Source organism: Salmo trutta, chromosome 31, assembly GCF_901001165.1.
Source record: "Salmo trutta chromosome 31, fSalTru1.1, whole genome shotgun sequence".
Lineage (NCBI taxonomy): Eukaryota > Metazoa > Chordata > Actinopteri > Salmoniformes > Salmonidae > Salmo > Salmo trutta.
This window is the reverse complement of record NC_042987.1, coordinates 34,693,616-34,709,080: the sequence shown is the minus strand read 5'-3', so window position 1 is coordinate 34,709,080 and position 15,465 is coordinate 34,693,616. Positions and strand designations below refer to the sequence as shown.

Genomic DNA, 15,465 nt, shown 5'->3' with positions numbered 1-15,465 from the left:
TCTAAACAAATATATAACAAATATAAACAAATATCAAATACATCTAATCAAATATCAAATAAATATAAACAAATATCAAATAAATATAAACAAATATATAATAAATATAAACAAATATATAATAAATATACATACATATAAACAAATATCAAATATGTATCAACAAATATATAATAAATATAAACAAATATAAATATCAAATAAATATATACAAATATCAAATAAATATAAACAAATATCAAATAAATATAAACAAATATAAATATCAAATAAATATAAACAAATATCAAATAACTATAAACAAATATCTAATAAATATAAACAAATATCAAATAAATATAAACAAATATATAATAAATATAAACACATATCAAATAAATATAAACAAATATATAATAAATATAAACACATATCTAATAAATATAAACCATTATCAAATAAATATACATACATATAAAGAAATATCAAATAAATATAAAGAAATATCAAATAAATATAAACAAATATCAAATAAATATAAACAAATATCTAATAAATATAAACAAATATCAAACAAAAGTACTGTGAGCAGATTTGGAGGGAGGAGAACTGTCAACAACACTATAGTACTACAGTATATGATATGACTGAGTGAAGCACAGCGGCCGAGGGCTACACAGCCACCTCATCATCCAGGCAGTCTGAAGGGCTCTCTGCGTTCAGCACGTTGAAGAGGCGTGCCGCGCCCTCAGGCCCCGCCCCCTCGCCCTGCCCCCAGCTGTCCCTGTCACTGCTCTCGTCCGTGTTGGACTCATATTCCGAACCGATCCCCGACTCCCGGAACCGGAGGAGCTCCAGGGCTCCAAGGACCTCCTCTCCACCCACAGGGGAGTCCCCGTCTGGGCCGCCTGAGCTTGGACTCTCCCCCTCCTGGTCTTGGTTCTGGTGGGGCTCCTCTCCCCCGCGGCGGGGGAAGCGGAAGCACTCCAGCCTCACGGCACTGCCGCCAGGCCCCAGAGAGAGGCTCTCCGGGGCCCTGGTCCCTGGTGGAGAGGACCCTGTTAGGGTGGAGGCCCATGGGCCGTTGTTGATCTGGGGCTGACCCTGCTGGGGGCCCATGAAGGTGGGGGTTGTGGGGGCGTCACGCAGGGGGGGCTTGGCACGGAAGGTGATCTCCAGCAAACTGTCCTGGGAGCCCACTGTGGAGAAAACAGAGAAGAGAGAGAGTGAGATTGAGAGGGATAAATAATGAAAGATACTAATAAAATAAAAAAAGACAATTAGTGGGAATGGAGGAAAGAAGATGAGTGAGGGAATAGAGAGAGGCGAGAGAGGAGGTGATTTGAGGAGAAAATTGAGAGCGGAGATTATGATAAACTTGAAAGGTCAAGATGACAGGCAGATAACAGGCAAGATGACAGGCAAGATGACAGGCAAGATGGCAGGCAGATAACAGGCAAGATGACAGGCAACATGACAGGCAGATAACAGGCAAGATGACAGGCAGATGACAGGCAAGATGACAGGCAAGATGACAGGCAGATAACAGGCAAGATGACAGGCAACATGACAGGCAGATAACAGGCAAGATGACAGGCAGATGACAGGCAAGATGACAGGCAAGATGACAGGCAAGATGACAGGCAGTTAACAGGCAAGATGACAGGTAAGATGACAGGCAGGTAACAGGTAAGATGACAGGCAAGATGACAGGCAAGATGACAGGCAGTTAACAGGCAAGATGACAGGCAAGATGACAGGCAGATAACAGGCAAGATGACAGGCAAGATGACAGGCAGATAACAGGCAAGATGACAGGCAACATGACAGGCAGATAACAGGCAAGATGACAGGCAAGATGACAGGCAGATAACAGGCAACATGACAGGCAACATGACAGGCAGATAACAGGCAAGATGACAGGAAAGATGACAGGCAAGATGACAGCGTTGCTGATGAGCTGTGATGTCAATGTTGATGATTACATGACAGTACAGAAGGAGGAGAAGAAAGGGATGAATGATGAGAAGTGAGAGATGAGAAAAGAGACAGTGATGAGAGGGGAGAGATTAGAAGAGAAACAGAAAGAGAGGAGAGAGAGGAGAAGAGAGACAGGGATGTGAGGGGAGAGATGAGAAGAGAAACAGAAAGAGAGGAGAGAGAGGAGAAGAGAGACAGGGATGTGAGGGGAGAGATGAGAAAAGAGACAGTGATGCGAGGGGAGAGAGGAGAAAAGAGACAGTGATGCGAGGGGAGAGAGGAGAAGAGAAAGGGGGATGAAGAGAGAGGGGGAGAAGAAGCAAAGCGAGGGATAAGAGAAGAGAGAATGGATAAAGAAGCAGAGCCAGTTACTGGAGCTCAGTCCTCCAGCAGCCTTGAGCTCCAGCTCCTGGATCTGTTTGACCAGTAGGGAGATGTGCTGCAGCAGGTCAGTGTTCTGCAGCAGCAGTCTCTGGACCCGGGCCTGGGCGTCTGTCCTTGCACGCACCTCCACTGACAGCTGGTCCTGGAGCACACACATCTAGGTAGACACACACCACACACACACACTGGGAAGTGAGAGTGTTTACACACACGTTTGCAGGTATGAAGATACTGTACGTAGATACTGTATGTAGATACTGTATGTAGATACTGAATGTAGATACTGTATGTAGATACTGTATGTAGATACTGTATATAGATACTGTATGTAGGTACTGTATGTAGGTACTGTATGTAGATACTGTATATAGATACTGTATGTAGATACTGTATATAGATACTGTATGTAGGTACTGTATGTAGATACTGTATGTAGATACTGTATATAGATACTGTGTGTAGGTACTGTATGTAGATACTGTATGTAGGTACTGTACGTAGATACTGTATGTAGGTACTGAATATGTAGATACTGTATGTAGGTACTGAATATGTAGATACTGTATGTAGATACTGTATATAGGTACTGTTTGTAGGTACTGAATATGTAGATACTGTATGTAGATACTGTATGTAGATACTGTATGTAGATACTGAATATGTAGATACTGTATGTAGATACTGTATATAGGTACTGTTTGTAGATACTGAATATGTAGGTACTGTATGTAGATACCGTATGTAGATACTGTATGTAGATACTGTAAAATAATATAAATGAATATGCACCCATAGGTTATTAAACATACACACACAGAAATACCAAAAAATATCGAACTAAAATTTACAGACACACATCGACTGATCCAGGATCAAAGTGAACGTTTCTTCACTGCTGTGATTCTGCCTCTGTTCACTCAGCATTAGAAAGAATCCGTCGTTATAACCAAAAACCAGCCCGAACCTCATTAGACCAAGCCATGTGATTACAGGAAAGACAAGAGAGAATGAGACACAGAGAGTGTAGAGTGACACCGTTGAGCCGGCTTGCTCGTTAGTCATAAGGAATGTCTTATTACACCAGCTGAGCTGAGAGCTACCTTTGATGACGAGCACTGTCTTGTCTTTCCTTACAGCCCCAGCAACAAAAGGCAATGCCTCTCCCTTGTTGAACTGTCAGTCATTAGAGTGGTAGCTCAGGGTAGCACGAACCAATTCCACAAAATAAACACTAATTGAACTACTTAAAAGGTTTCTAGAGGTGTGTGGTGCGTTCAATAACGTAAACACATTCGGAAATATCTACAAAAACCTCAATATATAAAATGTGGTATTTATAATACACACGTTACTGTTTATAATGATGGTTCAGACACATTATGAAATAGCCACTTGTGCTCACCACAGAAAACGCTGTAAGAGGTTTCTAGCTAGCTAATAACCTGCCAAGGTACTGTGGCTCAAGTTTAATTGTCTCTTTTTGATCTAAACTACCATAACAAACAGTGAAATGTACAGTATTTTGGCTAATCAAACTATGCCAATGTTACTCATACGCTGCATTCAACAAGACAAACTGTAATTTGGAAAAGTTTGAAAACGTGTCTACCTGTGCTGCAGCAGCCTGGGTCTGCTGCTCCTGCTGCTGGAGCTGTCTCTGGAGCAGCTGCACCTGGTGCTCCACTGAGCGGGGGGAGTCCACGGCCAACAGGTCCGACACGGATGGCCCCGTGCTGGGGGAGGTCAGCTGCAGGGCTGGGTCCTTGGATGGGGAATAAAAAGGACCAGGTCAGTTGTTAGTGATCTATAATGAATGAGGATAGGAGGGTGCACGTTACATTACATATTGTTAGGGTGCAAGATTCCAGTAACTTTTCCCCAAATCTCCTGTTTTTTCCAGAAATCCTGGTTGAAGGATTCCCAGATTGCCTGTTTATTCCCTCCTGATTCTGGGAATCTTCAAATCGGGATTTCAGAAAAAACAGTACATTTTGGGGAAGTTACTGAAATTTTACAAGCCCATACTGTTTTTTGTTGTATGTTCATGCAGGCAGGAATTAGTTACTAATACTGTTATCTTTATGTTGAGCAAAACTGTCATGATTTCTGTTCCATCTGATAGTATTAGCCTTGATTTCCCCATTGGTGAACGGTGTCACTATGTTACTGCCTGTTGTGTATACCACAATAGTAAAAGCTCAATTTGGAAACCTATTGGACTTCATTTAGCACTTCCCTTAATATGCCTACCATCATAAAGAAATAACGACACAGCCCCAAGGACAGCTCCATACTAGAAGTAATTATCTCTGTGCTATGAATACACAGGGCTGGGATTCAACACAATACGGTTCAATACAATAGGCTACAAAAGAGGTTGATGGAATCAGACAGGCAAGATGAAGCTATTAACAAAGAGTTAGAGAGAGAAAGAGAGCGAGAGATGGGAGGATAGGAAGATAGAAAGTTATTGACAAGCAGAAAGAGAAAGGGAACGAATACCTTTTACAAGGGAGACTTGTCAGGCGGTGGTTAACTGGTGCAGTGAATCAGGCGCAGGAGAGCAGAAATGAGTGTACAAGGTATTTAATTCCACGACAGCACCATTATACAGACAATACTCAAAGTGCGGAGAAATACCGGTCACTCGAAAATAACGGGCGTAAATACATAACCCGGCAAACATAACCAGCCGACAAGTACCACAATGAACAATCAATGAACACGCACACTAACATGTGGGAAACGGAGGGTTAAATAATGAACATGTAATTGGGGAATAGAAACTAGGTGTGTAGAAAACAAAGACAAAACAAATGGAAAATGAAAAGTGGATCGGCGATGGCTAAAAGACCGGTGACGTCGACCGCCGAACGCCGCCCGACCAAGGAGAGGGACCGACTTCGGCGGAAGTCGTGACAAGACTATAAATAGTGGTCTGGAAGAGAGTGGTTGTTATGCCTGACAGTATTTATGGGGTCTTTGAGTACCTCCTTGTGTTGTACAGCATGTTAGCTTTTGTGACAGACATCTACCGCATGTTACAATACAAAGACAATCTGGTTTGATGGAGTTTAGGGTCTATCTCAGCTCATAGAGGATTATCATTAGATTATTAGTTCATTACTTAAGTATATTGATGGTATACAGTAGAGACAGACCAGACCATTCAACTGTCCTCTACTGTAAGTGCATCGATGACATTGTCCCACAGTGACCGTACGTACATATCCCAAACAGAAGCCATGGATTACAGGTAACATCTACACCGAGCTAAAGGCTAGAGCTGCAGCTTTCAAGGAGAGGCACACTAATCCGGATGCTTATAAGAAATCCGAATAATCATCAAACAGGCAAAGGATCAATAGAGGACTAAGACTGCATCTTACTACACCGGCTCTGATGCTCGTCAGATATGGCAGGGCTTGAAAACTATTACGGACCACAAAGGGAAACCCAGCTGCGAGCTGCCTAGTAACGCGAGCCTATCAGACATGCATGAGAGCACCAGCTGTTCCAGAAGACTGTGTGATCACACTCTCCATAGCCAATGTGAGCAAGACCTTTCAACAGGTCTACATTCACAAAGTCGCGGGGCCAGACAGATTACCAGGACCTGTACTCATAGGATGCGTGGACCATCTGGCAAGTGTTTTCACTGACATTTTCTACCTCGCCCTGACCTAATACCTACATGTTTCAAAGAGACCACCATAGACCCTGTGCCCAAGAAAGCAAAGGTAACCTGCCTAAGTGATTACTGGCCTGTGGCACTCACGTCGGTAGTTTTGAAGTGCTTTGAAAGGCTGGTCATGGCTCACATCAACACCATCATGCCAGAAACCCTAGACCCACTCCAATTCGCATACCACCACAACAGATCAAGAGATCCTCAATCGCACTCCACACTGCTCTTTCCCACCTGGACAAAAGGAACACCTATGTGAGAATGCTGTTCGTTGACTACAGCACAGCGTTCAACACCATAGTGCCCAAAAAATGCTCATCACTAAGCTAAGGACCCTAGGACTAAACACCTCCCTCTGCAACTAGATCCTGGTCTTCCTGACAGGCCGCCCCCAGCTGGTAAGGGTAGGTAACAACACATCTGCCACGCTGATCCTCAACACTGGGGCCCCTCAGGGGTGCATGCTTAGTCCCCTCCTGTACTCCCTGTTCACCCACGACTGCGTGGTCAAGCACGACTCCAACACCATCATTAAGTTTACTGACGACACAACAATGGTGGTGCCAGGACAAAAACCTCTCCCTCAATGTTAGCAAGACAAATGAGCTGATCGTGGACTATAGGAAAAGGAGTGGAAACAGGCCCCCATTAACATCAACAGTGGAGTGGGTTGAGAGTTTCAAGTTCCTTGGTGTCCACATCACCAACAAACTATCATGGTTCAAACACACCAAGACAGTTTTGAAGAGGGCACAACAACACCTTTTCCCCCTCAGGAGACTGACAAGATTTGGCATGGGTCCCCAGATTCTCAAAAAGTTCAACAGCTGCACCATTAAGAGCATCCTGACTGGTTGCATCACCACCTGGTATGGCAACTGCTCGGCATCTGACCGTAAGGCGCTACAGAGTTACTGTGTACGGCCCAGTACATTACTGGGGCCAAGCTTCCTGACATCCAGGACCTTTATACTAGGCGGTGTCAGTGGAAGTCCCAAACAATTGTCAAAGACTCCAGTCACCCAAGTCATAGACTGTTTTAAAAAAAGTCACCTTTATTTAACCAGGTAGGCCAGTTGAGAACAAGTTCTCATTTACAACTGCGACCTGGCCAAGATAAAGCAAAGCAGTGCGACACAAACAACAACACAGAGTTACACATGGAATAAACAAATGTACAGTCAATAACACAATAGAAAAATAAAGTCTATATACAGTGTGTGCAAATGGAGTGAGGAGGTAAGGAAATAAATTATTTAGCAAATTAACACTGGAGTGATAGATGTGCAGATGATGATGTGCAAGTAGAAATACTGCTGTGCAAGAGAGCAAAAAAGTTAATAAAAACAATATGGGGATGAGGTAGGGAGATTGGATGGGCTATTTACAGATGGGCTGTGTACAGCTGCAGCGATTGGTTAGCTGCTCAAATAGCTGGTGTTACATCGCCGAAGTCGAAGATCGGTAGGATAGTTTTCCGAGGGTATTTTTTGCGACGTGAGTGAAGGAGGCTTTGTTCCGAATTAGGAAGCCGATCCTTGACTTCAGCAATGTAATTTACAAAATAGCCTTGAACACACTACTCAGCAAATTGGATGCAGTCTATCACAGTGCCATCCGTTTTGTCACCAAAGCCCCATATACTACCCACCACTGCAACCTGTATGCTCTCGTTGGCTGGGCCTCGCTTCATATTCGTCGCCAAACCTACTGGCTCCAGGTCATCTATAAGTCTGCTCGGTAAAGCCCTGCCTTATCTCAGCTCACTGGTCACCATAGCAGCACCCACCCGTAGCACGCGCTCCAGCAGGTATATTTCACTGGTCATCCCCAAATCCAATTCCTCCTTTGGCCGCCTTTCCTTCCAGTTCTCTGCTGCCAATGACTGGAATGAACTGCAAAAATCACTGAAGCTGGAGACTCATGTCCCTCACTAACTTTAAGCACCAGCTGTCAGAGCAGCTCACAGATCACTGCACCTGTACATAGCCCATCTGTAAATTGCCCATCCAACTACTTCATCCCCATACTGTTATTTATTTTATTTATTTTGCTCCTTTGCACCACAGTATCTCTACTTGCACACTCATCTTCTGCACATCAATCACTCAAGTGTTTAATTGCTATATTGTAATTATTTTGCCACTATGGCCATATTCATTGCCTTACATCCCTTATCCTACCTCATTTGCAAGCACTGTATATAGACTTTTTCTATTGTATTATTGACTGTATGTTTGTTTATTCCATGTGTAACTCTGTGTTGTTGTTTGTGTTGCACTCCTTTGCTTTATCTTGGCCAGGTCGCAGTTGTAAATGAGAACTTGTTCTCAACTGGCCTACCTGGTTAAATAAAGGTGAAATAAAATAAAAAATTAATTTAATTTTGGATTGGAGATGTTTAATATGAGTCTGGAAGGAGAGTTTACAGTCTAGCCAGACACCTAGGTATTTGTAGTTGTCCACATATTCTAAGTCAGAACCGTCCAGAGTAGTGATGCTAGTCGGACGGGCAGGTGCGGGTGTAACCGATGTGAAATGGCTAGCTAGTTAGCGGGGTGTGCGCTAATAGCATTTCAATCGGTGACGTCACTCGCTCTGAGACCTTGAAGTAGTTGTTCCCCTTGCTCTGTAAGGGCTGCGGCTTTTGTGGCGCGATGGGTGCTATACTGTTACATGGGCAGCGATCGGTTGAAAAGCATGCATTTAGTTTTACTAGCATTTAAGAGCAGTTGGAGGCCACGGAAGGAGTGTTGTATGGCATTGAAGCTCATTTGGAGGTTTGTTAACACAGTGTCCAAAGAAAGGCCAGATGTATAAAGAATGGTGTCGTCTGCGTAGAGGTTGTTTGCTGTTCACTCTGCTACTGCACGGCAATTGATACCGGAGCGCCAAGTCTAGGACCAAAAGGCTCCTTAACAGCTTCTACCCCCAAGCCATAAGACTGCTGAACAATTAATCAAATAGCCACAATGTATGCCCCCCCCCCTTTGTGTGTACATTGCTGCTACTTGCTGTTTATTATCTACGCTGTCGTGTCTTTGGCATCATTAAAACTGAAGACATATTTTTCAAATAACTCTCTGTAATTATTATTACTCGACTAAACTGATTAATCGTGTAACTGTAATTAACTAGGAAGTCGGGGCACCAAGGAAAATATTCAGATTACAAAGTTATAATTTTCCTAATATAACTTTCAGATATCATAATATCTGATCTATGAGTCTTCTGATTAATGATGTATTCGTTTACCTCGTCAGTCTCATTCCAAACGTCATAAATTGTTGGTTATCTGCACGAACCCAGTCTTCACTATGAGTCATCCATACATCAGTTGTCTTAAAATCATTTATTTACTAACTAAGTAATTCACAGAAATGCATAACAAACAGTAGATATGGTTACAAGGAAATGATAGGAGAATGTGCCCTAGTGGGCTAAACCGGCATGGCGGCTTGTTAGACAAAAGGGTTGATAAGAGTTGCTAATTATAACAATTGAAATGCTAATCCTTTGCACATGAATGCTCACTCATTCATATATATTTACGCTCAGTGTGTTGTCGGGATCTTTGTTGAAAAGTTCGTTCTGTTGGAGAGTTTGTCCTCGCGTTCTCTCTCTCTCTCTCTCGGTTACAATGGATATTTCAAAGTGACATTCATTAATGTCGTTATAGGACAGCTGTTTCGTCGGTCTTCGCGTTCAATGATACCGAATTCCTAGCTGCAGACTAGTAATTAATATCAAAGACTTGTTCTTATTCTGTCGGTATCAATAGTCTAAGAGTTTAACCACGTGGTATGGTTAACGTTCAGAAATAGGAATGCATGGTCAAACCTTGGCCCTCTCGTTATCGAGGTAAGCTGGTCTGGTGATAGAAACCCTGGGTGGGGGTTATATTCGGAATAAGAGAAAAAGGCTGTCTCATGACGCCAGGTCCCGTCTGTTCATGGGGGTGTGCCGATGACTTGGTGAAACTTTAAACAGAAATACAATTCTCTCACATTACCATCTTACAAGCATCCCAACATATTCCCAATTGTTTTATCCTTATTCATTCATTTTTATACAACCATTAGATGTAAGTGTCACAACTGAGGCTATTATATAAACAGAGCCATGGTAATGTGGCCGTATTGTCTCTCATGAGCTTCACAAAATTGTACCAAACGGACCAGTTCGTAGCCGGATTCTTCACCGATCTTTTATACCATCTCCAGAACATAAATGTTGTTCGGTTCTCCAGTCCTGTGAGGTGGAAGAATCCCTTGGTTCTTTCTATGAAACCCACTCTGTCTCAAACCTGTGGCCATGAGGCAGGACAATCTTTTAGGAATTTACGACCGCTCTCACAGAGCCTGGGTGTGAGAGACAGAGGTAGGGGGATGGTGCATAGAAAACCCAAAGAGGGCAACGTCATGACAATGCATAGTCACTTCGACTAACCTGTACCCCCACACATTGACCTGATACTGGTACCCCCTGTATAAAGCCTGGTTATTGTTATGTCATTTTCTTGTGTTACTTTTTGACTTTATTATATTTTTCTACTTTAGTTTATTTGTAAATGTTTTCTGATCTCTATTTCTTGAATACACAATACTATCATCATCTTGCTAACAACCATTGGCTCAAACACAGATGTCCCCCACCATAGACCTTATCATATCAATATGGAATGAGAGAGAGAGAGAGAGAGAGAGAGAGAGAGAGAGGGAGAGAGAGAGAGAGAGAGAGAGAGAGAGAGAGAAAATAGATAGTGAGTGGGTTGTATGACACACTGGTTAGTAGAGCACTGGAGAGCATCATGCTGTGTTTTCATCAATAAAACATAGGAATACATTAATATTATAGCACCACCCTATGAAATATTTCTCGACCTTATGACAACAAACACAAGATAACGATAAACAGAAGATAACATCTCAGTTCCACACTAGATCCTTCAGTAGTCTGTTAATCTGCAAAAAGCTTCAACGTGGGACCGTCATAGGATGCCACCTTTCCAACAAGTCAGTTTGTGAAATTTCTGCCCTGCTAGAGCTTCCCCGGTAAACTGTAAGTGCTGTTATTGTGAAGTGGAAACGTCTAGGAGTAACAATGGCTCAGCCGTGAAGTGGTAGGCCACCCAACCTCACAGAACGAGACTGGCGAGTGCTGAAGTCCGTAGCGTGTAAAAATCGTCAGTCCTCGGTTCCAACACCGAGTTCCAAACTGCCTCTGGAAGCAATGTCAGCACAAGAACTGTTCGTTGGGAGCTTCATGAAATGGGTTTCCAAGGCCGAGGAGCCGCACACAAGCCTAAGATCACCATGCGCAATGCCAAGCGTCGGCTGGAGTGGTGTAAAGCTTGCCGCCATTGGACTCTGGAGCAGTGAAAACGCATTCTCTGGAGGGATGAATCACGCTTCACCATCTGGCAGTCCAACGGACTAATCTGGGTTGCACGGATGCCAGAAGAACGCTACCTGCCACAATGCATAGAGACAACTGTAAAGTTTGGTGGAGGAGGAATAATGGCCTGGGGCTGTTTTTCATAGTTCAGGCTAGACCCCTTCGTTCCAGTGAATGGAAATCTTAACGCTACAGAATACATTGATGTTATAGATTATGTGCTTCCAACTTTGAGGCAACAATTTGGGGAAGGCCCTTTCATGTTTCAGCATGACAACGTATCACGCCCTGATCTGTTTCACCTGTCCTTGTGCTTGTCTCCACCCCCCTTCAGGTGTCGCTTATTATCCCCAGTGTATTTATCCCTGTGTTTCCTGTCTCTCTGTGCCAGTTCATCTTGTTTTGCCAAGTCAACTGGTGTTTGTCCTGGCTCCTATTTTTCCCAGTCTCTGTTTTTTCCTAGTCTTCCTGGTTTATGAACTCTCGCCTGTCTCAGACCTGCCTTTTACCTACCCCTTTTGTTCTAATAAATATCGGAGTGTCACGACTTGCGCCGAAGTCGGTCCCTCTTCTTGTTCGGGCGGCGTTCGGTGGTCAACGTCACCGGCCTTTGAGCCATCGCCGATCCACTTTTCATTTACACACCTCGTTTCAATTCCCCAATTACATGTTAATTATTTAACCCTCTGTTTTCCCCATGGTTTTTGTGAGTGATTGTTTTATTTGTAAGTTCGGTCCGATGTTTGTGGGCTTGGTATTACTTCATGTATTTGGAAATTTTGAGTAAAGTTCATTGTGTTACTCAACTCTGCTGTTCTGCGCCTGACTCCTCTGCACCAGCTACACCCAGAACCTTACACGGAGGTCAATCATTTGCCTCCTTTCTCTGCATTTGGGTCTCGCCTTGTGCCCTTATACAATGCCCACGTGCACAAAGCGAGGTCCACAGAGAAATGGTTTGTTGAGATCGGTGTGGAAGAACTTGACTGGCCTGCACAGAGCCCTGACCTCAACCCATTGAACACCTTTGGGCTAAATTGGAACGCCGACTGCGAGCCAGGTCTAATCACCCAACATCAGTACCCGAACACATTAATGTTCTTGTGGCTGAATCGAAGCAAGTCCCTGCAGCAATGTTCCAAAATCTAGTGGAAAGCCTTCCCAGAAGAGTTTGCTGTTACAGCAGCAAAGGGGTGACCAACTCCATATTAATGCCCATGATTTTGGAATGAGATGTTTGATGAGCAGGTGTTCACATACATTTTCTGTTGCAAAACGTTTCGTTACAGTGTGATGTAATGAATAAGACTCAGGTCATACAGTACCTTCCCATCTTTACCAAGAAGGTCCTGGCTTTTGGTCTTGTCCAGGTCAGATGACAAACAGTCGATGCTCTCCTCTGTGGTGGCTTCAAGGTCGGTCGAATCATACAATGCCAACCTCGTCTTGGCTGAATGAGAGAGATGGATGGAGAGAGATGGATGGAGAGAGAGATGGATGGAGAGAGAGATGGATGGATGGAGAGAGAGAGATGGATGGAGAGAGAGATGGATGGATGGAGAGAGAGAGATGGATGGAGAGAGAGAGATGGATGGAGAGACAGGAAGATTGATGGAGAGAGATGGATGGCGAGAGAGAAAACAAATCATAAACATACTAACATAGGGACCAACTACCACCAGCAAAAACGCATAACATAACCCATTTTATTTTATACAAACTAATTGTATTTTAGAGATTTTCTCAGACCCAAAGACACTTGAAACATCGAATCAGAATTTGGCTGCTCTCCACTCTCTCTAGAGTCACGACACACTCTAACTGATTGAGTCTCAGAAGAGAATGTCCCCACTGTGCAAATATAGAACAGTATGTACTAGGTAATAGGACGCTACTAGGTAATAAGATGGTTCTAGGTAATAAGATGGTTCTAGGTAATAAGACAATACTAGGTAATAAGATGGTTCTAGGTAATAAGAAGCATTCTAGGTAATAAGACAGTACTAGGTAATAAGATGGATCTAGGTAATAAGATGGATCTAGGCAATAGGACAGTTCTAGGTAATACGATGGTTCTAGGTAATAAGACAATACTAGGTAATAAGACAGTACTAGATAATAAGATGGCTCTAGGTAATAAGATGGCTCTAGGTAATAAGATGGCTCTAGGTAATAGGACGCTACTAGGTAATAAGATGGTTCTAGGTAATAAGATGGTTCTAGGTAATAAGATGGCTCTAGGTAATAAGATGGTTCTAGGTAATACGATGGCTCTAGGTAATAAGATGGCTCTAGATAATAAGATGGTTCTAGGTAATAAGATGGTTCTAGGTAATAAGATGGCTCTAGGTAATAAGATGGTTCTAGGTAATAAGATGGCTCTAGGTAATAAGATGGTATTGGGTAATAAAATGGTATAAGGTAATAAGATGGCTCTAGGTAATAAGATGGCTCTAGGTAATAAGATGGTATTGGGTAATAAAATGGTATAAGGTAATAAGACAGTATGGTGCGTGGGAAAGTGAGTCACACCTGGCACGGCGTCTTCCCCATCTGGGTTGGCAGCATTGATGTCCAGTCCATCCTCAGAGCTCTGCTCCCCTGTCTGCTGCAGGGTCAGCTGGTGGCACACGTCAAAGGCCTGGCCCACTGTCCGCACAATGCGCATGGCCTGGGACTAGAGGGGTGGGGGGTGGAAGAAAAGGTGAGAGGGAGGGAGGGAGGGAGGGAGGGAGGGAGGGAAGGAGGGAGGGAGGGAGGGAGGGAGGGAGGGAAGGAGGGAGGGAGGGAGGGAAGGAGGGAAGGAGGGAAGGAGGGAGGGAGGGAGGGAGGGAGGGAGGGAAGAGGAGGGAGGGAGGGAGGGAGGGAGGGAGGGAAGGAGGGAGGGAGGGAGGGAGGGAAGGAGGGAGGGAGGGAGGGAGGGAAGGAGGGAGGGAGGGAGGGAGGGAGGGAGGGAGGGAGGGAGGGAGGGAGGGAGGGAGGAGGGAGGGAAGAGGAGGTTTTGACGGCACAGTAATTCAGTAGGTGCATGTTGTCGTTGTAATGGATTGGTTCATTCCAGAGCCGTAGGATCTCAAGCTTTTCCTTTAGACCCTACAAGGCACAACGAACTCAAATCTCCATTGATTATATAGCCAAAATAATTCGATATTTCCAACGTTATACATTCTTGCCCTTAGAGCAATAATGCCACAAGGCCCGAAGGTGGGTTGTCTTGTGCGCTCAGTGGCACATTGACAAGGTGCTTTTAAAATGCCTCACATTCATACTGTGGAGGAATGCTGCCACAAGGCTGTCAATCACTACTGTATGTCGGTAAGCACAGGGCAAGTGTTGTGTGTGTGAGACGGTGTGCTCCTATGGTGCAACAATAATAACATCGTTATATGTTTATGATATTCTATGTTACCTGTTACCAGTAAGTACCATACTGTACCGTATGATGATCATTTGGGCTATTTCCAGTAGATGCCTCAATCCAAAAACATCACCACTAATTCTCATTTTACATGGCCCAACCGGAAGTGAACTCATGACCTTTGAGATACTAACACTGCTCTCAAAAAATAACCATTTGGACCACAAGGCCAATTTAGGAATTTCAGGATTCTATAAACCCAACAGTGATCAATGGGAGCCAGGGTTACCAAACTCAGTATCAGCAGTTTACCCTCCACTCCTCTGGACAAAGTTTGATCTGGAAGTCCGAGATAAGAGGTTCAGGGCTGGTGTCATAAGCGTCATAGTGAGTGGACGCAGCGGGTATATGTATGCTCATCTTCTTTTATTGAAGAAAAACAAAACAAAAACACTTATACTAAACAAACAGCGAAAAACAGTCCTGTAAGGTACACTGACAATACATGGAAACAACTACCCACAAAACCCATGGAAAAACACCCCTACTAAATAGGACCTTCAATTAGAGGCAACGAGGAACAGCTGCCTCCAATTGAAGGTCAACCCAAGAAACTTAAACATAGAAATAGACACACTAGAACAAACATAGAAATATACTAACATAGAACATAAACCAA

General features: G+C 43.6%; 1 protein-coding gene across 1 annotated transcript in view; it reads right to left on the bottom strand.

Moving 5' to 3' along the window:
* Positions 1-573: 573 nt before the first annotated feature.
* The window catches only part of LOC115170087 (carboxyl-terminal PDZ ligand of neuronal nitric oxide synthase protein-like), a 53,433-nt gene continuing 38,541 nt past the window's right edge, over positions 574-15,465 (bottom strand). The window contains exons 6-10 of the mRNA XM_029726355.1: positions 13,961-14,105; positions 12,754-12,878; positions 3,953-4,105; positions 2,332-2,500; positions 574-1,178 (exon numbers count right to left, since the gene is read on the bottom strand). Coding sequence (XP_029582215.1) covers positions 652-1,178; positions 2,332-2,500; positions 3,953-4,105; positions 12,754-12,878; positions 13,961-14,105 — 1,119 coding nt within the window. The 3' untranslated portion in view covers positions 574-651. The remainder of the gene's footprint in view (positions 1,179-2,331; positions 2,501-3,952; positions 4,106-12,753; positions 12,879-13,960; positions 14,106-15,465) is intronic.